The sequence below is a fragment of the Puma concolor genome, chromosome A3 (genome assembly GCF_028749965.1).
Source record: "Puma concolor isolate L17-30 chromosome A3, mPumCon1.1.hap2, whole genome shotgun sequence".
Lineage (NCBI taxonomy): Eukaryota > Metazoa > Chordata > Mammalia > Carnivora > Felidae > Puma > Puma concolor.
This window is the reverse complement of record NC_141669.1, coordinates 22,976,875-22,999,805: the sequence shown is the minus strand read 5'-3', so window position 1 is coordinate 22,999,805 and position 22,931 is coordinate 22,976,875. Positions and strand designations below refer to the sequence as shown.

The 22,931-nt window shown below is 52.4% G+C and overlaps 1 protein-coding gene across 4 annotated transcripts in view; it reads right to left on the bottom strand.

The window, feature by feature from the left end:
- Positions 1-3,212: 3,212 nt before the first annotated feature.
- The window catches only part of BABAM2 (BRISC and BRCA1 A complex member 2), a 403,301-nt gene continuing 383,582 nt past the window's right edge, over positions 3,213-22,931 (bottom strand). Inside the window, exon 12 of one of the 4 annotated variants that reach the window (XM_086700263.1) lies at positions 3,213-3,642. In XM_086700263.1, coding sequence (XP_086556389.1) covers positions 3,579-3,642 — 64 coding nt within the window. In that variant the 3' untranslated portion in view covers positions 3,213-3,578. Of the gene's footprint in view, positions 3,643-3,725; positions 4,005-5,140; positions 6,158-22,931 lie in introns of those variants that run through there. The other 3 variants (XM_086700262.1, XM_086700261.1, XM_086700260.1) reach the window with 3 other exon arrangements.

Here is a 22,931-nt window from a genome sequence, read left to right as displayed (position 1 = left end):
CCTGGGGTCTGTTTACCCCGGCCGAGGCTCCCACAAGCACCCTTCCTGCTTCTCCCCCATCTGCATCCAGGGACCTCAGGTTGGTAGCTTGAAATCGATCACAGTAGGGGTATTTACACCATGGAAACTGGCAAACAGTGCAAGTCACGCCCCTCCTGTTTTTCTCGTCCTTTTAAAAACTGCTGAAGAACTACCTGTCAAATATTTGCCAGCCACCAAGTGGGCAGAGCCAGGAGTCAAATAGAAGTCTCTCTCCTCGGGGTGCCTGGGTGGCTCAGTAGGTTAAGCGTCGACTTCGGCTCAGGTCATGATCTTGCGGTTCATGAATTCGAGCTCCGTGTCGGGCTCTGTGCTGACAGCTCAGAGCCTGGAGCCTGCTTCTGATTCTGTGTCTCCCTCTCTTTCTGTTCCTCTCCTGTTGACACACATACACACACACTGTCTCTCTCTCTCAAATATAAATATAAAAAAAAAAAGTGTCTCTCCTCAAGTTCACGCTCTTTCCAATTCATTCCCACGAGCAAACGGGCTCTGTCATGGAGCCCCATGACATCAGGCTGGAGGCAGTGGGTCCTCAGGAAGCCGAGCGGCTGAGAGAAGGCTGAACACGGACAGCCCAGGTCTCTTGCACCTCCGTCCCGGACCTCCCGGGAGAAGCCCGGGTATTGCTAGTCAACACATCGGAGTCCTTTTCCTTGTCCGTGCGGAGCTAAAGATTCAACCGAAATGACAAGGGCTGACTAAGCTGGAGACGGGTTTTATGAGGTAATAATAATGTGCTCTTATAAATGGCACTTTTCTTCTTCAAAGCGTTTTATGGCCATTTACTAATTAGTCCCGGGCTGTACTCTGGACGCACGTACAACGCGTGACGATTGGCTGAACTAGCAAGAAGTGTTTAAAAACACACAGGTGACTGTCATCCATTTACAAGCACCGCTTGCTCCTGTTGCTGTCAGGGCAGAGGGGAAACTCACAGACGCTGGTTTTGAATCCTTAGCATTTGCCACACGAAGTGGCTATTGTCACCTTCGGTTGTTTGGTTCCTCCTAAGAAAATCAGCCCAAACCCTCCCCCTGAGACGCAAGCCTTTTTAAGATTCATATACTCCTCGTGCTCACAGACCTCTACATGGCACATCATCCTTCTCTGTCTGGGAAAGAAAAAAGTGTGTTTGTTCTACGAGAGAGATGGGGACATACGTGAGACACGGCACTGCGGGTCCAGAGCCGGGAGCCTGGGTCGAATCCTGACCCTGGCACTGACTGGCTGGTGGCTGTGGGCAACTCACCGAACCTCTCTGTTCTTGTTTCCTCATCTGTGGAAACCTCTACTCAGGGGCTTACTTCACAGGTCTGCGGTGGAGATGCTGAGACCAAGTGTGTGACAGCACTTCCCAGGCACGCCGTGCCTTGCTTGGCAGGCGTGTGGGTGTATCGTCAGCAGCCTGGTGGGCCTGAGCAGATATGCACCCCTAGAGGTTGGCAGGGGCGGGAGGGCCATTCCCAGATCACACGGCCCGCTACCGGCTGGTGTCACTGCTGACTGGCCGCTTGAAGTGCCTTGGGTCCAGGCCACGTGACCTGACCCCGCCCCACAACTACCAACCACCCTCTGCTGGAACCGGCGCTGAATCCCCCAACTGGGTCTGAAGCCCTGACTCAGTCGACTCTTGGCTCTGTGGGCAGTGAGCCCTACCCATGCCCCTCCACGGGGGGGGACACAGCCACAGCAATCCTGGGCGACAGCGTCACGGAGCAGAGAGAATGAGGCTTGGCCCCCGGTCGCACGGAGGTAGAGTGGACTGTCGGCCGGCCAGGGGCAGAAGAGGCTCCAGAGTGGTCGGCTGGCTTTGGGCTCAGAATAATCATCAGGGGAGTTTTATCACAATCCAGGTGTCCCGGCCCCGATGGGTGAGAACTGATCCAGAACTGCAGTGGCGTCCAGAGCAGCGGCTCTGAAAAAAGCTCCCCGGGGGGTCCTGATGAGCCAAGTCTTTGTATTACGTAGAGAAGGGACTTACTCAAGGTTACACAGCCAGCTGCTGGCAGAGCTGGGGTGTGGACACAGGGCACTGGGCTCTTCTCTGTCATGGGAGTTCCCAAGGTTTCAGGGCAGGGGGCAAAGCACCCATGCGGTGTAAGAACCCGGAGCTGGGCGGTCCTCCAGCTGGTGGCTGGCCGGGGCGGGGGCTCTGTCCCAGCCATTCCCCTCCCTCCTGGGAGCTGGAGAATACAGGAAGGAGAGAGATCCCTCACGGGCCCCCACGAGGGCCCTGGGCTGGTCCCCTTTCAGGCTCACATGATAAAAGGGGAACCAAGGGGAACAGTGCGAGGCCCCGTGAAACCCTACAGGTGGGCTGGGGCTTCCCCTTCGCCTGGGAAGGCAGGGGGGTGAAGTAAGGGTACAGGCCCTGCAGGCCAGCTGCTGGCTTCTCTCACCTCGGTGCGTAGGTCCGACGTCCCGTGTTGAAAGCCTTCGGGATGGGACAATGCTAAGCGAAAGTGGCAATCTTATAAAGTGGTCAGGGTGGCTGTACTCAACTTGTGAGGGAGCTAAGAGAAGTCGTGTGATGGTATGGAGAGGCCTGGCCCCCAACTCCAGGCTTGCTCCCATCCCAGTTTGCTGGGAGAGTTTCTGTAGCTCTTGGGTCATAGTTCTCTCTGTGTACTTAAGGGGGCGGCAGGGGTGAGGGGCTGGGGGTGGAAACAAGAGGAGTCCTGACAATCCATAATCCATAAATATAGGAAAAACGGAACTTGCTCAGGGTATCTTCCCCAGCTGCCAGGCCTGAGCCTGGGTATCACACATACGCCAGTGATGGCCCACAGCACCCAACCTTTGTCTTCCTGGTGGGATTTACACCAGGCCGCATGAGCCCAAGTAGGCCTCCTATCAGCCTAGGGACGGGTGACGTGAGAGAGGGAAGGACGGATTCACTGGCTGATTCAGCAAACTCTGCACAGGGAGCCCACTCAGGGAGCTGGAGGGGTGGGGGTGGGGGTGCTGGACCCAGTTGTTCCTGAGCCCCAGTCTTGGGCCTGGCTTGCTGGGTGGCTGAAACCACGCAGGGTGGTCAGATTCATTCAGGCAGCACCTTTCTCGATGGAGAACTGCCCCAAGTGGGAAATGTTGGGTGTAAAACACACACACACACACACACACACACACACACACACACACACACTCATGACACTAGTTTTAGGGACAAATAAAAGCAAAGGGGGGTTTAATGTTAAAACTTAAACAAGGTCTTGCAGACAAAGGCTTTCCTGGAATAAGGGTGTGTGCATTTGTGGTGTCTTCCTTTCCCCGGAAAAATAGTTTGTCATAATTTGTGATTTTATTTCTTCCAACTAGAAATATACTGAAGGAAACAAAGAGGGAGCAGCCGGAGGTGGGGGCCAGGTTGCCGCCAGCCAGCTTCAGTTTGGGTCCCAGGCGGGGCGTGCAAAGCCGCTGTGTGAGCAAAACGCTGCCATGAAGGCATTCCAAGTGGCTTCCAGGAAGCCGCCATATGTGCTGACACGCATGTGGACAGAGCAGTCTGGCTGGCCGCTTCTCAAGACTGGTGTTTCCTAGAGCTTTCCATTGGCAAACGCTGCCTCCTGGAACTGAGGGACAAAGGTTTTGAAATAAGCCCTGGTGGGAAAGAGGGGGAGAAAAAAGTTGTGGTTAGCACAAACAACTTGAAAAAAAGTGCAACTCAGAGCTTTCAACCTAACTCAGAACAGTTGTTATTTATTGTTCGTGCATCTGGGGTTGGATTTCCCTTCCCTGCTGATGCAAAGCCCTCTGGATTTTTCCAAGGGAGGTACACACAGTTCACTACTGTGCTATCTTGTGTGGACATTTCAAGGGCCCGTATGCAGACCTTCCTGGCGGCCAGTTCCTATTAGACATCAGTGCTCAGTCTCCCTCTGCTTTTCCCGGGCCAAAGACGGGCCTGATCCCCGCGACAAGCCAGACAGTGGCCAAGCCAGCCACCCAGTCGTTTCTGTGACCTGAAGCATAAAGAGAATTGTACTCTTCATTCAGTTGGATGAGACAAAGAGGGTCTAAGAAAATGGATTTCTAAGCGTTCCATGGTCTCCACTTATTTCCAAATATATGTGCAGTTTGGTCTACTGGAAAGAAAGCCAGGCTGGGTACCAAGAGAATGTTCCTTGGTCAGTCACAGACTGGCGACGGGATCTGGGGCAGACCGTCTGGCCTTTCTGGAACCCAGATTCGAACCTGTAGAGACAGGCTCCACGTCCTACATGGGCCCACCCTGCCAGGCACGGTATGCGGTGCAAGGGGCTTCGAGGTGACCTAGACGGCCCCTGCCGCACAGGAGATCCCAGTTTAGAGAAGACAAACACATAATCAGTGCCAGCCGAGGCGGTAAGGGCTCCTGTGGAGGCACCGTGAGGCACCAGGCTCGCACCGTCAGTGATGGTGGAGGGGGAGTAGGCATTAGGGGTGTTCTAGGCAAGAAACAGCCGGGGCAGGGACAGGGGGCGAGGGGTGGCTTGCTGTGAGCTGGGAAACGCAAAGCTCTGCCGTAAGACAAAAGGTGAGGTAGGAAGTGGAGGGGCGGGGTAGGCGCCCTCGGCCCCTGGTCACCCAGGCTTGCCTCCTACTTCTCTCTCCCCACCCCCGGCTCACATGAGGGCAGGGTAGTCACACCTTACTTATCCAGAGCGGCTCATTCAGAATCACAACATGAACTAGGACGGGCCACCGAGAGGCCCTGTCACCACCAGTACCACAAAGGCCGCAAACAGGGCTCCGACGGTGCAGAGGTGAGTGGCCCTACACGATTCAACAGGCCCTGGGGTCCCACAGTGCAGTTACAATGACGCCCGACTGCCCTCCCGCTGCCCCAATACCAAGTCAACTGAAACTTCTTTCCAATGTCGCCACTGTGTCTGGCTTTTGCAGGCCTGGCCTCCGCGGCCTCAGTGTGGCCTTTATGTGCTGCCTCCTCTCTCAGGAAGCTCTTCTCCGGCGTGACATCCCACATCCTAGGTCTCCTACCTCCCTTCTCCTTGCCGTGCTCCCCGGATGAGCTCTCTCACCGGGACCCTCCCATCTTGGGCCCCCCCGCCCCCCTCACCGCCCCAGCCCCTCACACCCGGCGCCGTTCTCAGCCTCGGCCTCCTTAGCACAGAAGCACGCAATCTGGGCCCCTCCGCCCTCATTTCCCTCCCAGACTTCCGGCCCCACGTTCCAGCCACCTGCGGGACACTGCGATCTGGATGTCTCTGTAATTCAAACCAGTGTGCTCCAAATGAAGGACTCCCCAATATTAGATCTTTGAACTTCCTTTGGCCCATCTGTGCTTCCGTAACAGAACCCTGTTTCCACGGCTCCCATGGCTCCCTAAAGCCCTGCGGTGAATTCATCCTGATGTTCTTCCTCCTCCTCCACAACGTCCCTCCGTCCTTTGTGACACCCCCTGGCTCCAGGTCTTACTACCTTTCAACGGAGCTGCTGCACAAGGCTGTTTTTCCCCCCGGGCATGGGCTTGCTTCACCCTTCTGCTGCAAGTAGAGACCTTTTCTTCGAGTGCGCATCCCTGTCGCTACCCCAACCATGACCCTGCATGTTCCCCGGACTTGCAGCCTAGCACTCCACGATTGTCACTATCTGGCTCCGACATGTTAAAAAAGCTGTGTTTACCCTTCCATTTTGGGGCGCATGCACCCCTCCCCTGGGAAGCTAAGAAAGCTAAGGATCCTCTTCCAGAAAAATTGCAGGTATGCCCTCCAGCCTCCTGGAATTGGGGGAGGTCACAGACTCCCCGACGCCCACGCATGGTCCAGGACGCAAGCCCCCCGCTCCAATCTGGCCCCCTGCTCTTCCTCACACATGCCATTTTCCACCTCTGGGCTTTACTTGTGCTCAGGTCAAATGTCAAGTCCTCCCTGGCTACCAAGAGGTTCTCTCCCTTTGCACTTCTCCCAGCATCTTTCATGTACGCTACATGTCATACTTGCCGGGCTGCGCAGTGGGCCCTGGAAAGCAGGGAGCACATCTTTCAGTGACCCCACAGGCCATCCCGTCGACAGCATCCTCAGCTGGCCCCTCAGCGAGACCTTCACGGCTGTAATTAAGGTAACTATGGATGGCCACCGGGTTGCAGGAGGCGTTAACGCATGTCCATTGCACGCTGTTCAAGAAGGTGAGAGAGTAGCCTCAGAAGGCAGACAAATGTGACACGTAGGCACTGAAGAAGAGGCTGCAGTCCGTTCTCAGACTTCCAATTATGCCAACACTTTGAAGGATAGAGCAGCCTCCTCCATCCACATCCTGCTTAACACGGGCCTGAGCCGGCCACGCTGTCACCGTCTCTGGGACCCGTGACCTCAAAGCCCTTTCCAGCCAGTTGCACCACCACAGTTGTCCTGATGGACAGGAGGGGTTGCGTGGGGTCCAGAGAGCCCAGACCTAGAGCGAGGCTGGCAGGGCACGCAAGGCCCTGGGCTGTGTCTCCCACCACGAGCAGGGGTGACGAGTCCAACCCCACGTGACGCTTGCACGGGACAGTGTAGGAAGGGATCTTGTCAACTGTCTGCAGCCACCCAGTGTGCGGGCCACTCCTTCCCCACCCATGTTTCATTTGCTGCTGTTTGCCCAGCGACATGCATGTGTTCACTGGAGGACAGCCTGGTGGCCCATCCTCGACAGTCAGCGATTGACAGGCTGCTGCCGACGTCCACTGCACTTGCTTTGCTGCCTGAGGTGTCCTGTGGAGAACGGCCGACCCCAGAACCACTGGGCAGGGTGGTGCCCCCTCCCCAAGTTACAAGTCGGCCCCCCGAAAGGCACACGATGAGTGGACGACACTGGCTGGGCCTGGGGCCTGCCCCCTCCCTCCCTCTCGCTTCAGGTCCAGAGTCCCACGGGTCCCCAAACAAATCTGATCGGCTGTTCTTCCTCGGAAACTTCTGGGGTAGGGGCTGCAACACTACCAGCTCCTTAGACCAAAAGGTCTTGGCAAGAGGGAGCAAGCTTTAGAGTTAAGTTCTTTCCTTCTTCAGAAAGTTCTAAAGTTTCCTGTTCTGTCCTGGGCTTTCCCTCCAGGGCGAGCTGTGTGGCGCGAAGGGGAAGCAGTGTGGAGAAGGGCTATTTAAAGGCATGAGGCTCCCGGCTGTTGTCAGCGGGCGCTGCCCCACCGGGCTCCTCACGAAGCCAGTTCAGGGAGAGGGAGGAGGAGGAAGGGGAAAATGACAACTGGCTCCCACCCATTTACAGATTTATTTTTTTTAAAGTGCTGTTTTCATTTATTTCACTTCTTATCAGAGAAAATGGAGAAGTGCCCAGGGTATAGCTTGCCAAAGGCACTAGTCATCTATCACCTTTTGAAAAACTCTTTGACCCAAAGACAAAACGTATGGCACGCTTTAAAGTGTAAGTGTGCGGCAGGGTGGGGGAGGGGAGGTCTCCTCACCTCCGCGCTAACTGGCCGGGAGGACCCGTGGGGAGAGAGGCCTTGAGTCAGTCAAACTCATCATTTCTATTCACGCTGGAAGGGAATTTATTTTTAGACCAAATTCGAGCTGAATATGCCTTAGGACAAAGTAAGGTTCTGACCTTCTTCACTGGTCTCAGTCCCTCTGCTCCGGGTTTTATAAAATCACAGCTCGGTCCAATCCCAGAGTCTCAAGTAGGAAGAATGAAGCTTAAAGAACGGACCCCAGGCTGCGGCTGGGTAGGTTTTCCATGAATTCAGAGCAGGAGTGGCTACCGGCCAGGCCTCGGCTCCCGGGCCCGACAGGGAGTGCGGCAGACAGACCCCTCGGTCCAGGAGTCAGGGAGCGGGCGCTCGGCAGGAAATCTCTTCCCTTCTTGGATAGTCAGATCCTTCATCTACAGAGCAGAGCCCTGTAGGCCGTGGGCTGTGAAGGCCGCGGGGGTGAGTGTCGTGTGCGCTCCGGAGCCAGCACACCTGGGCTTGAGGGCCGACGCTGCTCTTTACTGGCTCTATCGCTTGGGCAAGTGACTCACCTCTCCGGCTTTAATTTCTTCAACTACAAAAGGGGAAAAGTAACCTTCAGTTGCCTTAAAGGGTAATCCTCGTGAGGGTTCAATGAGATGGCCCAAGTGAGCGCTTGGCCTGGTGCCTGGCGTCATAGATGATCAGTAGATGTCAACGGTTACCGTGGGGACGAAGCTGGGTCCGAGGGGAGAGGCTCTGAGTCTGTGGGGACAGCAGAAGAGGGAGCCCCTGTGTGGAAGAAGAGGACATAGGGTCCTTGCCCTCGGTTCATCCTTTCTGTCACGGCTTGTTGGATGATCTCTCGCTTATCACATTGAGCGGGGCAGTCGGAGGGACAGAGATGGCCAGTCTCGGCGGGGGGACACCCAGCCAAACTTTTCAGGACACGGCGCATCTCTTAAAATCCAGTCCGGAGGTGCCAGCGGCACGCTTGGGTTATCTGAGGATGGGCTGTGCGGTCACAGCCACCGGCACCCTCTTTGTCTTCTGCCCGAGCTGCTGGCTGTGTTCCTGTGTGTAGCTCTGGTCAAAGGCTTGGTCGGGGAGGAAGCTGCAGCCGTGAACTAGAGGGATGTTTAAGAATCACAGGGCTCTGGCGGCCCGTGATGGGGGCGCCCAAGTTGGCTGGGTCCCCACACAGGCCTTCTGTTCAGGTCACCAGGTATCGTAAGGGGCAGTCCGTGGGTCAGGTGGAAAGAGAACCGAACCACGGAGACATGGGTTCTAGTGCAGGCCTTGGCTTGTTGTGTCATCCAGAACCGGGACTCAGTGTCCTCACCCAGAGCAGGAAGATTTATACCTGATGGTCTCTTAGTGCCACCTACTTATGGTTCTGAGACGCCCACGTGACCTTGAGCAAGCCATTTAACTTCTTTGGGTCTTGATCCTTCACCTGTTAAGTGAGGGCCCCGGCCAAGCCCGGGGCCCAGCGTGTCACAGGTGGTGGCAGTGCGGAAAGGCGGTAGTGGTGGCTGTTACCATCCGCGGCGCCTTTTCACAAACAAGACAGGGTCAGCGATGAACACTGCAGGGTCCTGAGGAGACGTTTAGTGGCACCACAGGCAGCGCACGACAGGGACGGAAGACCAGTTCCCCAGCCGTCCCTGTGCCGTCCCACCGAGGGGAGGCTCCACAGCAGGTTGTTAGTAACCGGCGTGTTCTGGGGAAGGGGTTCTGGAAAGTTATGACAGGGACCATTAGGGAAATCTGCAGACGCCTTCGGGTGAAGGCATTTAGGAACTGTGTCCAAAAAGGGCTCATCTATAGGGGTTTTCCCTACGGGAATTGCAGTTCTGTATTTATTCAATGGATATTTTCAAACGAATAAAAATCCACATTTGAACGTGTGAACTGATATGGCTTTAAGAAAATTCTAACAGAAACAGAAAACAAGGCCCAAACGGGTTGGGGACTCTGGAGAAGGGAAAGGGGCCCCATGGAGCGGGTGAAGCATGGCTGTCAGTGTGGCAGGAAGCCCCGCTCTCTGTCTGCAGGCAGGAAAACGCAGGCTTAGTGAGTTCACGTGCCCAGTGGTGCCCTGATCCTGGTGCCACTGGGGCACATCTTCCCACAGGCCGGAGACCCTGGGGTCTTGCTGCCTTCAGCCTTGCTTACTTGGGACTTTGTATTGTATAAAAGCCTAAACGATTATCTTCTTCCAAAACAGGGCTTGGTAGTCTCTTTTTGGAATTCGAAAATCTTTTTTCTCTGGGCAATCATGAGATGAGCCTTAGGATGTCTGCCAGAGTCAGGCCAACGTGGTGGTGGAGAGGGGCGGGGTGGGAGAAGTGGTTTGGGGACACGACCCTCGTTGTCAGGAAATCAAGGAAATATAAATCAAGTCAGAATGCATTTTTGCAAAGAGAGGCAAGTTCCAAAACATCTAAGGCCCATTTCTTTCCCCACTTTTCTGCTGCAGCTGTGACTTCAACTGGCACATGTTTTTAATCAGTCATATGAAAACCGATTGTGGTCTGAAAATCAAAGCAGTCCTGTAAATAGTGAGACAAAGTCCTGCTAATCATTTCTCGTGGTCTTGCCTGGTCCTCATTGTCCTGGACGGGCCACTGTAAATACTGACTCATCTGAGGTTACTCTCCTCGTGTCAGAGGAGTCAACCTTAAAATAGGATCTCTACAAAGAGACCTGCGTCTACTCCAATGCCCTTCACCCCAAACCCTCCAAAGGCCCCTGTGAAGTCTGCCCATCCGACTCCGGGAGCCTTGGTGGGCAAGTGACTGGCACAATGGAAGCTTATTTTGTAGCTGCGCCCCAGGCGATGTCCGCCTGGCTCTCTGGCGTGGGCTCTAGGAACAAACAAGTGGTTGTAACTGGTTCACACAATCTCCCTAAATGTGTCGATCCTTGAGCACGGCTGCCTCGTTTTTAGGGGGTCCGAACTCGCAAAACAAGAAAATCAACACGCTTGAGATGCAAAGGCTTGATATCTTGCTGGGAACACAGAATCACGAGCTCACAGCTTCGGGCGGCAGCCCCCACCCCCAGCTGGAAGCAATCTCCCCTCCGCTGGATTCCACGGCACACCGGGCCTCCAACCTCAGGCCCAGCCATGGTCTGACTCGAGTCTGGAATGTTTAGATTGGTGTCTAGACGATGTCTTGTGCAGCTCGGGCTCCTCGCCTGTGAGACTGCCGACGGGCTGAGACTGTAGTCTCAGTATGTGTTGAATTAAATCAAATGCTGTTTTAGGAGGACTTCGACAACCAACCAACCGAGATCCATTTCTAGACATCAAAGTATTGGGATGGAATCTGGCTCCTTCTAAATCACAGGGTATTTTTAAATGCTTACTAAAATGATCAAAATTACCTAGTGGTTCTCTCTCCTTCTGAGGCCCTCCAAGGAGGCCCTCTGGAGCCTGGCCAGTTCCTTTGGGCTACAGAAGCTTGCAGCCAGCTTCTGCAACTGCAGGAGTGAGGCCTTGTCCCCAGGGCTGCAGGTATGTCTGCCCCCTTGGAACCCTCTGGCACAGTGCATGAGAAGGCGGCCAAGGAGGACAGCAGAGGTCAGCTGGCCAAACGAGAGGGAGGGACGGGTAGTCCTTATGGGCTCCTGAGCCTCCCCCAGCCACAGGGCTCCCATCCTCCACTGGGCCCCATCTCTGGGGGCACACATCTGTCACATTCCAACCGTTCTTCCATAGCCACCACACACTCCTCGACAGCAAGATGGTCATATTCAACCGCCTTGGCATCCCAGGTTTGGTGTGGGGCTCAACACACAACAATGCAATAAATATTTCTAATGAATGTAGACATTTGGCTTAAAGACGTACTTTAGAATTATAACATTTTGGAACAAAAGGAAATCTCAGAGGTCATATAGTCCAATCACTACAGGGAAGGGAAAACTGAGAGCCGGAGAAAATGGTGGCTCCTCTAACACAGCACACGACAGTCATGGCTGTTAGTATAGGTTTTCTCTGTAAGTCTCTGGACAGCAGAATTTAGGGATGGTTCGTCCTTACTGCCCAGTAGTGCTCACCTTCCTTCGGGCCTCACAGCAAGTGAATGCTAACTTGGTGCATGAGTGAAGAAGTGCCCACGGCCAGCTGGAGGCCCTGGAGCTAGGGGCAGTGCTCGCATTCCTCTCAGCCTGATGCTGTTTGCATCCTGAACCTATTCGATGAGAGGCTGGGAGGAGGGGGTACCTTGTGGCCACTGAGAAAGGCCTGACCTCTGGGTGGGGAGGGGGCTGAGATGAAGGGGTGCACCTGGTTGGGCTGAAGCTGGACAGCGGGTGTTGGGGGCGGTGGGGGGGCGGCTAGGGAGTGTGGCACTGCCTGGGGACCCAGAGCAGAGCCACAGTCCTGTGCTCATCCTGTTTCCCTCACTGTGCCTCAGATGGCAGGTGCCTCGGTGGCGGGCACCGGTCTTCTGCTCCCTCTGCCCAGGGCTGCATGAATAGGAGCTGAGCACTGCTCCCGCAGATGGCTGTGTGGATGCCCGTGAAGGGTGTCGGGATCCCTCCACAGGCCTGGCCAGGACGAGAGCTACTCCTACGCTCACCTGTGCTGGGGAGACGCTGACCGCCCATTTGATGGCAGTGAGTCACTGCCAAGGTCACAGATTACTCTCCCCTTCTTAGTCAGCGAAGGGGGAAAAACCAAAGGATAGACCTCGAAGAGGAAGTGCTCAGGGTCCCAGCCGAGCTGGCCGTGTGGAGTGGGAATGTGTGTCCGAGGCCCCAAGTCACATTCCAGTGGGGATTGTGCCTCAAGGCTCCCGCTCAGCACTGCCAGGCATCAACCTCCGCAGGAGAGTGCCAGACCCCCACAGTGCCAGGGAAACACTTAGGAGATGGACTCTTTGGGGCATAAACAATCCTGTCCTCCCTAGAGAGTCTCCCTGGAGCTTTAAAGTGGTGTTTGCCTGGCTGTGAATTTGGGTTCTCCACTTAGACTCGGCATCTGGAGGCTGCAGCTCATGTCTTCCGTGGATGCCCGGGCCCCTGCCTGCTGCTTCTGGGCCCAGCTTTTCGTCGCTCCAGCTGAGTATTCGCCCCCCCCCCCCAAAAGCTGGGTGTTCACAGGTACCCCTTGCAGACCGAGGGGAGGGGCAGCAAGGATGGCCAGGGTCCCTCTTCTTTCTATTCTAATCCCTCTGCCTGGCAGCTGAAATAAGATCCGCAGACATCTGGCTCTCGGGGCTCACAGATGGGAGAGCAGCGATTCCAAAGGAAGGAACTATTCAATGGGAGAGGCTGCCCGAGACCCACCCTCCCTGCTGGGCTCCAGGGGCCTTGACAGAAACTTCAGGTGGGCTATGCTGGGCTGGGAGTGTAGCGAACTTCTCCAGCAGGCTGGCAGGAGGCAGAACCGTGGCAGGTGGGGAGCCTTATGGGTCCTCTCAATCATTCTGAGGGGCACCGCGGAGGGTGGGGAGGAGCACGGGGGAAGAGCCCACCTGCTCCTTAGGGCTCTTTGCACCCTGCACCAAGCCCGGGGCCCTGTGCATGCTGTGCACAGGCAGCTCTGGCCCCGTGTGCCAGTTACAGAGAGCCAGGGCTGGAAGGAAATGAAGGACACACAACGTGGGTAAATGAGAGCCACACGTGGTATCAAACGGGCTGGTTCAAATGATTGGTATCACGGTTGCAGTGCGTTGTGAAATCAATTTAGTGGGTCCCAAGCAGCATTAACATGAAACAAAATAAAGTCAGAGTGTATCACATGTGGCGAGGGGAAACAGTTTTTCACGAAACTTTTGTTTTAGTTATAAAGACAGAATTAGGTTATAAAATAAATATCTTCCCGTGGATTGCGGTTAGGAAAAAAAAACAAAAACAAAAAACCTGGAAGCCATAAGTATAAAGGAGGGAGGGTGCCTGCTACGTGCTAGACTTCATGCTATTTGTTTCCATCTATATTATTTACATTTACTTCTCCTGATGGGCCTACTGCCGGGGAGGTATTATTATCTCTGTTTCTGCCAATGAGAAATCTATGATTCAGAGACGCAAAGCAGCTTTCTAAGATCACGCAGGTAACTGGTGGCAATGCTATTTATAAATCCAGAGCTGCTAGCTGCTGGACTCCAAAGGACACGTTTTTTCCACACCGCCATGGTTTCCAGAGGAGAGAGAGCTGGAGATGCCGTGTGGAGGCCGGGGCCCTACCTCTGGGGCTGCCGTGTGACACCGAGTCACTCGGACTCCTCTTTGTGTTCGGGGATTTCTCCAGTGCTCTGCTTTGGCGATCCTCCCCTCCCAAGCACCAGGTTAGCTACATTTGGGTCTCCTCCATTAACACCGAACGGCCGACAGCCCAGGAATGAATTCAGAGAGTTACTTACTGCCAGCTCACATTCGTTCTTACAAACCCCTGCTAAATGGCCCTCCCTCTTGTAGGTTTATGTGTCTAGAGGTGTTGACTGGTATCTTTAGTCCCCCTCTAGGGACCTGCATCGGGTGGCTTTTCAGTAGAATCATGACTGCAATGACAAGGGACAAAGGGATGAGCTTGGCCTCCCTCTCACTTGTCCCTCGGGTTCCCGGAAGTACTAAAGCACCTGCGTGAAGAAGGCCTACTCTGAATGTCCGCGAGAAGGAAAAGAAAGTACGGGGAGGACATGTGCAATCTACCCAGGTGCGCATAAGAGGCATCATAAATGTTCTCCAAATAATGAGCCCCAGAAGAGCAGAGGGCAGAAGGTCCTTTAATAGTAAGGTCATTTGGGATCTTAAAATCTCCAGGGTTGTTGAGAAGTACGATGTCTGGAAAGTGCTATAAAATGGGAGGTATTATTATCTTGACATAATTGAGCTGTAGACTAGGAATGGGGAGGCCTGAAGTGTGATCCTGGCTCTGCTTCTTACTGGCTATGTGACTTGGGATGGGCCACCTCACCTCTCCGCACCCCACACTGCCTCATCTGGAAAGTGAAGGGATGGCTTCTGAGTTCACTTCCAGGTCTAAAACACTACTATCCACTTATTATTATTATTATTATTATTATTATTATTACTTTGGTAGCAATCCAACCACTTTAGCCAGAGACAGTGGCTTACGTGGAAACAGTAATTAATGAATGACCTCTCCCTGTGCTTTGCTAGAGGGGTTCTCTCAAAGCCTTAATAAGTATTGTCAGGGATATCACACATGTCTGAGGTTTCTAGATCTCTCCCTTTGTCTCTAGATCTGACATAGGACCCCAACACTGGGTGGCCAGCATCTATCCTGGCCACCTTCCTTCCATCCTTCAGACCAGTAGACAAGCAAACACTCAGTCATGGATAGCTCCTGCTCTAGTAACAGGCCGGATCCTGCGGCGATCAGGGAATGAATCTGAGCAGGGCCCTGGCCCTTGGAGGTACACAGACACTTGACTCTTAGAGCAGAGAGCTGCATGCTAATTCTGGTCAGGGTTGGATGGCTTCACTTTCGCAGTCGTGGGCCAAGCCCTCCTTGACCTGCTCCTCCTCACTTCTAGCGCTCTGGAGCAACCAGAGCAAATGTTCTGCCCGGAGTTTGCTTTCTTTTCTTCTCAGAGCTATACCAGGGCATTAGCCAGCAGGCCAGACGTCTAGCACCTTTAATGACAATAATAATAATTTGCATTTATACAAGGTCTTTCATCGGGGAATCTTAAAGTGTATCACAAACAATAATTAATTCCCCTTTGCAACTCTGGGAGCCAGTTAAGTAGGAGTGCATTTGCTTTGCAGGTAAAGGGAACTTTCCTGGACGCTGCAACATGCTGGAGCCCTCCCTTCCTACCCAAACCTACCCACCTGCCCTCAAGGCCTGGCATAAGCATCAGGCCCTCCACAAAGCCTGCCGCTGCCACCCCCAGCCACGCCATGTGTCCGGTCTCTAAAGCTCCAACTGTGGAGCCGCTCATTCGGTACTAACCAGAGACACAGTGGAGGAGATCTTAGGATCCTGCGCAAGGCAGGGCTTGCCCTAACAGTACTTCTGAGGAGGTGACCCTCTAGTGCTGGCCTGAATACCTTTCATGAGGGAGAGCACATTACCTAAAGGCATGTCTAATAGTTACAGTGTTTTGCCTTATTCTAAACTGAAATCTACCCCCTGGGAACCCCCGCCCATGGGTGCTACTTGTGTCTTCTGGAACAAAACACCCTACCTAAACTGTGTTGGGGTTGCAGGTTGATGTCTCTTGTAGCCATGTCATTGTCTGCCTCTGTGATCACTCTCAGGGGGAGGAGATGTTTGAGGCCTTGTGAACTGAATGGTGGGGGCAGCCGAGGCCTCTACCACGTGCCCCGGACCCCAAGGTCAGGCTGCCTTCCTGAGCACTGTGGGCAGGAGTTCTCTGGTGTTGCTGGCTCTGGAGCCCTGGGTCTGCCCAGCTTTGAACGCAGCCTTGTAGATTCCCTATCCTTCTGACGATCCACCCCACCTGGATGCCTCTGTGTTTATTTTTGGGAGCTGTACCTCAGTAACACAGAAATACTCTCATTTTCTGTCAAACGCTTGACCATCAACAAAGGTCCTTTTTTCCTACACCTATTAAGTCTAGGAAATAACTGCCAATTGCAGGGACTGGTTTTGGAAACCAAGCCAAACAGTAACCTCACTAGTTTTGTTTTGTTTTGTTTTGTTTTACCAATTCTTTATCAGAATAAATAGCTGGTGCTAAACTTGAGAAAAGGACGCCTCAGTTGCTGAGCTGGTAACCTACATAAGGACAAAAGTTCCATGATCTCCCTCCCCTCCAAGGTGTTAGAGGCAAGACAGGCCTCAGGATGGAGGCCAATGGAATCCTTTGCTAAGTTTATTTCCAAAAGCTAGATCCCCTGGGGAAATCAACAACTCCCTTGAGTGATTTCTGGGTCCTTGCTGGTAGCTTTATGCCTGAAAAGACACCCACCGTCCCTTTGCCAAGAGTACGTTGTTTGGGTGAGAGTTGCCTCCTGGGGCCTTACCATTGAAGGAATCCTGAGCAGGCATCAAAGGCTATTGTTTTCCTAAAACCTGTGCCCTTGTGAACATGAGGTTTTGGCCTGTGGTCACAGAGCCCCACCCTGCTTTGCTTTCACACGAGTCCCACTTTCTGGACTAGAGGCAAGAGTGACCATTTTTGGCTAGGATCTGGCCTGAGTCATTGATCTGGGGGATATTTGGAAGAAGGAAAATCAGAGAGGTTAGAGAGGGAACAGGCTGGTCTCATTCTGTGGCAAGAAGAGCACTCTGCAACCACTCTTACTGCCCAGAGGGAAGAGGTAGATTTTGGAGTCAGAACTGAGTTTAAATATGCATCTGTCACTTAGTACCTGTGTGTCTCTGGGGAAGCTACTTAACCATCCTGGGTCTCCATGGAGTTCCCATAGGACTCACGTGGCTGTTGTGAGGAACCCGTGCCAGGCACGTGGTAAGAACTCAAACCATCTTAGTTTCCTTTCCACCTGCCCTCTGCTCCCACCACACGGCTGCATGAACACACTCCAGGCAACTCCTGCTTCACTTTAATTCAAGAAACATCGATAGGGGCGCCTGGGTGGCTCAGTCGGTTAAGCGTCTGACTTTGGCTCAGGTCATGATCTCGCGGTTTTTGAGTTCGAGCCCCGCGTCGGGCTCTGTGCCAACGGCACAAGGCCTGGAGCCTCCTTCAGATTCTGTGTCTCCTCCTCTCTCTACCCCTCCCATGCTCATGCTCTGTCTCTCAATAGTAAATGTTAAAAAGATAAAAATAAAAAAAAAGAAACATCGATGGAACAGCTTCTGTTTATAAGAGGGTCTGGAATACCTGGGACTATTGACTACATAGTGCCTGTACCTAGTAGGCATTTAATATTTGTTGAATAAATGAATGAACTAACTTGATGCTTGGTATTTTCTAGTTTATAATATGCTTTTAAAATAACCTCATTTTGGGTGCCTGGGTGGTTCAGTCGGTTAAGTGTCTGACTCTTGATTTCGGCTCAGGTCACGATCTTGTGGTTTGTGGGATTGAGCCCCGCGTCAGGATCTGCGCTGACCTGCTTGGGATTCTCCCCCTCTCTGCCCAACCCTGCTCACGCTGTCTTTCTCTCAAAACTAACTAAATAAACATTAAAAAAAAGAACACTTCATTTTAATGCAAGCAACAATCAAGTGTATGAAAATAGATACCACTGCTCTCCTGCCACTGGATACATGAAGAAACAGACTTGGAGAGAACAGGTAGCTGGCCCAAGGTCAGCTGTGTGGTCAAGGCGGAGGGGGATGTGGACACAAGCTAGTGCCCTGTGGCAGCGCAGCGCTTTCCCTGGGAGGTCTCCTGCGCTTTGTGTGCCCACAGGCTTGGAGCAGGATGGCCACGGCTCTGAGGCACTCACAGTCCACTGGAAGGGCCCTATGTTTACCCACAGCATCTGTAGCGAAAAGTGAGGGGCATCATCGTGTGCCTGGTGATTTGAAGCAGTATGTTTTAAAAATCAAAAACATTTGCTAACTGCCAGCTTTCTTCTTCTCAGTTCCCAGGCCTCTGGTCCCAAGGTAACTACAGGGCTCTTCCTCAGTGCCGGCTTCACTGGGCTACCATCACCCTTCCCCGCAAGGAGTGATGGCACTGATGCCCACACCCCACCCTTTTCCTCCCTAGGGCATCTTTCTAGGGCACAGAGAGAAGTGCCCTTGTACGCAGGCCTCTGCTCCTTAGCACGGTGCTCTGCACGCTTTAGGGGCTCAGAACACTGACAAACTACATTTCCTCTTGTTCCCAGTGGCCTTTCAGAACCAAGAAAGGGGGCAGGAAGTAGATATTAAGTTCTTGGCTACTGTGGGCTCCCAGCCTCTCTTTCTTCCCAATCCTCCAGCCTCCAAACTGCTGGGGGCCGCTGCTAGATATGAAATGAAAAGGGTAGGTTAGGAATCTTTCAAAATTTGCCCACACAGCTGGCCCAAATGCAATTCCCACTGTGAGCTGAGAGCTGGAAATCATATCTGACCACAAAGCCGTCTCACCCATGGGGAGTTCATAACAGCCTACTGAAAACCACTCTGACAGCACACCCTCTGCAGGAGGGGTGTCCCGGAACAGCGTCACCGCGCACACTGGGCAACGCGTAACCCAATGCCTCGGGAGTGAGGTCAGCTCCCACCACTGTGAGCTTGTCTATTCTGGACCGCCTCACCCATTTGTGCTGCTGGCGTATCACCTGTGAGCTATAGCTCTGGAAAATCATGTGCATTCCTGAAGTTGACGGCCAGTTTCGGGTCAGAAATTGCCAAAGAAGAGCCAGGACGTGGGCTCTCCAAAAGCAGCGCCTAACATAGATCAGGGTCTCTGGTGTCTGTTGGGAGGAGACCAAGTCTTAGTGCCTCTGGCCGTGGGGCGCCCCTCTGCCAGCTCCGAGACTCTGAACCACCCTTGGCCTGGGCACTGCTGACAGGGACAGGTATTAATGGGCAGGCTAGGGGCCAGCTGAGGCCGCTGTGGTCTCAGAAACCAACGCCAAGCAGCATGAATGTGTCACTGGCCAGCAAGGCCCCTGGGAGAAGACCCCGCAGACTTCTAGGATACCAGGGATCAGGAGTGGCTGATGCATTTGGGAGTACAGCTTCTACTCTGCATAAAGGCATCTAGCTGAGCGAGCAAGTGGGGACTGGAAGTTCACTCCTGCTCTACTTGTAAGCTGTGTGCTCCAGGGGCTATGTGCCCAGAGAAACAGACTGCTGTGGGGTTTTTTTTTGTTTGTCTGTTTGTTTTTAACTCAAAGCTATTAGTCGAACTCTGCTCTGAACCAACGCAAAGGGGACACCTTTTCTAGTCTGCACAAAAGTTCTTTATAGACCAGAGTGGCCCTGAGAAGAGTACCATTCATTTCTGTACTTTGGGTTCTCTCTTGTGCATCTGGCATGTGCATAGGGGATGCATGTCACTGGGACACAAATTTTATAAATTAGGATCTTGGGGCGCCTGGGTGGCTCAGTCGGTTAAGCATCCAACTCTTGATTTCGGCTCAGGTCATGATCTCACGGTTTGTGAGTTTGAGCCATGTACGAGGCTCTTTGCTGACAGCATGGAGCCTGCTTGGGATTCTCTGTCTCCCTCTCTCTCTGCCCCTCCCCTGCTTACGTGCTCTCTTTCTCTCAAAAATAAATCAACATAAAAAAAAAGAGAATCTTGTTTGGACTGCTAATGGGGGAAGAAGATGTAGTTTTTCCCTGGTCTCTGAATTTTTTAAGGCATCTTCAGGACTCATTTCTGTTTTTCTTACCACAGCCACCAACCTACCCCACCACTCCGGGCTATTCCCACCCCATCCTACAGCTCAGACTCAGGGACAGAACACAGGTGGGTGGGTTTGGGCAGCCACACAGGCTCTCAAGGCAGTGTCTGGCTCCCTTTTTCTGTCATGGTTATCAAGTTGACGAATCTGTGTTCCTTTCCATGGGGTACAGATGGCCCACCTTGAACCATGCCACTGAATGCAGTCAGACCTGCAGCTGGGTGTCTTTTTCCAAAATTGGTGAACACCGTGGGTGCCAGAGACATCAGACCAATAAGCAAACTCAGACGTACAGCAAAATAAACTGTAAAAATAAACAGAATGAGTCCCCACCCGTTGTAGATTTCAACAATCTCAAAACATGCTTTTAACTACTACAGGGAAGAGAGAGTTAAGACCCTTATTAGTTACTTCAGCAGCTCATGCTATAAAAGCACTGCCTGCCACAAGTTCAAAAGTCATAGGGAGTTGGATTTGAAAACCCTAAAGATCGTCTAGTCCAGGGACCAGCAAACTTTTCCTGTAAAGGGCCAGATAGTAAAAAGTTTGTTTTGCAGGCCATATGCTCTGTTTCTACAGTCTGCCTCTGCCCTTGTAGTGATAGGAGCCCCGGACGATATGTAAATGAATGGGTGTGGCTGTGTTCCAATAAAACTTTATTTGTAAAAACAGGCAGCTGGCTGTCGTCTGCCAATTCTTGTTCTAGTCCCACCCCTGTATTTTCAGAGGAGGAGTGACGTGACTCCTTCACAGTCACAGGACCTACCCAAGACCATCCAAGACCAAGACCTGCACGGTTTGTGGGGAGGAACAGAGATGGTCCTGCAGGCCTTAGAGTCACCAGTGTGAAAGGACAAACTAGCCCCTGGGGTAACTGGAGAGTCTGACTCTCACATTTAACTCCAAAGAGGACCAAAATGCAAGTGGAAAATCACAGGTTAAAGTCTAATAGGACTGGGAAACACAACCCACATATCAAGCTCGGCTTGCAGACAGGTAACCATTGGTTATATCCTCATAAGTATATGCTGCTAAGGTTCATTCATCAGTGAGACTCAGGCACAGTTTTAAAATGTCTCTGGTGAAGGGCTGGAAAAAAAGGGAAAAAAGGACCCGTGAAGCCACTGGCACTTGTCTGTGAACAATACGAGAAGAAAACAGCATATTCATTTTTTCCAGGCAGCAGCTAGTCAAACCTCTAACAGTACATAAATGGTCAGAGAGGGCAAACCCTCTGGTCCAGGGCTTGGGAACAGGTTGTTTTGGCTGTCAAGCATTTTCAAAACAAGTTTTCTTGGTCTCATGACAGGTTGTGGCAAGAACAAGAAAATAAAAAGAGTGGAAGATCCCATGATCGCTGCTCCCAGCTTCCACGTGGGCAAGCTCAGCCTGCACGGTCAGGTTTGCTTTTAGAGTGTGCAGATAAAGCTGGTCTTAGGGCTAATACCACTTCACCAGTGACACCATTTAATAAAGTGATTCCTCTAAGAACTCTCTGGCAGCTGGATAATCATTCTAGTCTGGGAGGAATAGGTCAAAGTCACTCTTAAGCCCAAGGGTGCTGTTCTGCTCAAACCTACGCCCTGCGTTGTTTTAAATTTCACCTCATGTTCCGTGGACAAATTATTCTTCTGAAACTGAGGTTAAAAGCCATCTGCTCTAAGGTGGATTTTTCCATCTCAACCACAGAACACTTGGCAAGGGTGGGGCAAAGAGATCAGCAAGGAGGCACCAACGGGGAGGGCCAAGATCAAACTGGCCTAAGATAGTGCCACTAACTCCCTACCAGTGGTGATCTTGCTCTTAGGGGCTTAACAAACTCTGCCTCAAGGAGAGAATGAGTCAAGCATAAAGCTGGCTTTGGCAGCACCAAAGGACACACAGCCAGATGGAGACCTGGACACGACTGTGATCAAGTACCCAGAGCAAATGTTCAACTAAACAAGTCTGCTGGGAATTTCACATCCCCTAAATTATTCCTGAAGAGCCCAGGAGCACAGACCCAGACTTAAGTTTAGACTCAAATTCTGAATATTTGTGTGACCTTGGGCTTCCTTTCTTGGGTCTTCCTTGCTTCACTTTCAAAGCCAGGCAGCTGGATTGCCTTCCAGCTCCAATGCTGTGGTCCTCAGACTCACCAGAGCAGGGAGTATTTGGTCAGTTACCATCACACATGCCAGGGCCATCTCAAGTCACACCACAAGGGACAGCTGAAGTTCCCACTTTTAGCAATGCTCCTGGAAGAAAAACTCTCTAAAAGAGGGCTTGCTCTTATTTGGTGAGACAAGTTCTCAGACCACGGAGGCAGTCTTCACTCTGCCAACTGTCCTCGAGAATGTTCTGAAGAAAGAGGGTGGGAATATGAGAAGACTGGTCCAAGACACCTTTCCCCACATCACCCCTACTCCCACCCCCGAACACACACAGGGACACCTGCCAACATTTAACATCTCTACCCAGGAAGCGACTTGAAGGCACTGCCTACAGCCTGCTGCGCAAGCCTACGCTACCCAAGAGAGAAGCCTAGAAGACCAGTGGATTCCCTTTCCCCAATAAGGCACACAGCCTGTTCTGACTGGTTCTTGGGCTGTCCCTCCACACAGGATGGCCAATGGGATTTAAATTTCAGATAAGCAACAAATAACTTTTTAGTATAAGTGTGTCCTAAATACTGCACAGGATCCACTTAACACTAAATTATTTGGTCTCTGAAATCCCTGGGCACTGAAGTGGCAAAGAAGGGGTGCAAAGACCCAAGACAAACATTCCTCTACTGTGTTCCTCCAACGTGACCATAGAGCTTAGGGTCTACTGCCTTTGTTATTGTTTCCAAGACCAAGAAGGTTCTATTATGACTTCTACATCTACACCAAGGCAGACCACTGTACAAAGAGTTACCTGTCTTAGGGTGGTTAATAACAACGGTTATCATTAGGTGAACACCAACAATATTCCAGCCATTCTATAATCGGGCTCCCGTTTAACATTCACATTCCTCTGTGAGAGAGAACTGTTAACCTTAATGTACAGATGAGAAAACCATCTACAGCGGTAAGAAAATACTACTACAATGTGGTAGAACCAGGATTTGAATCCTGGTGGGTCTGATTCCAGAGCACATGTTCCCTCCACCCTGCAGAACTCTGCCTCTTTTCTTTCTTTCTCTCTCTCTCTCTCTCTCTTTCTTTCTTTCTTTCTTTCTTTCTTTCTTTCTTTCTTTCTCTCCTGCCTCATCTACTGCTACCCT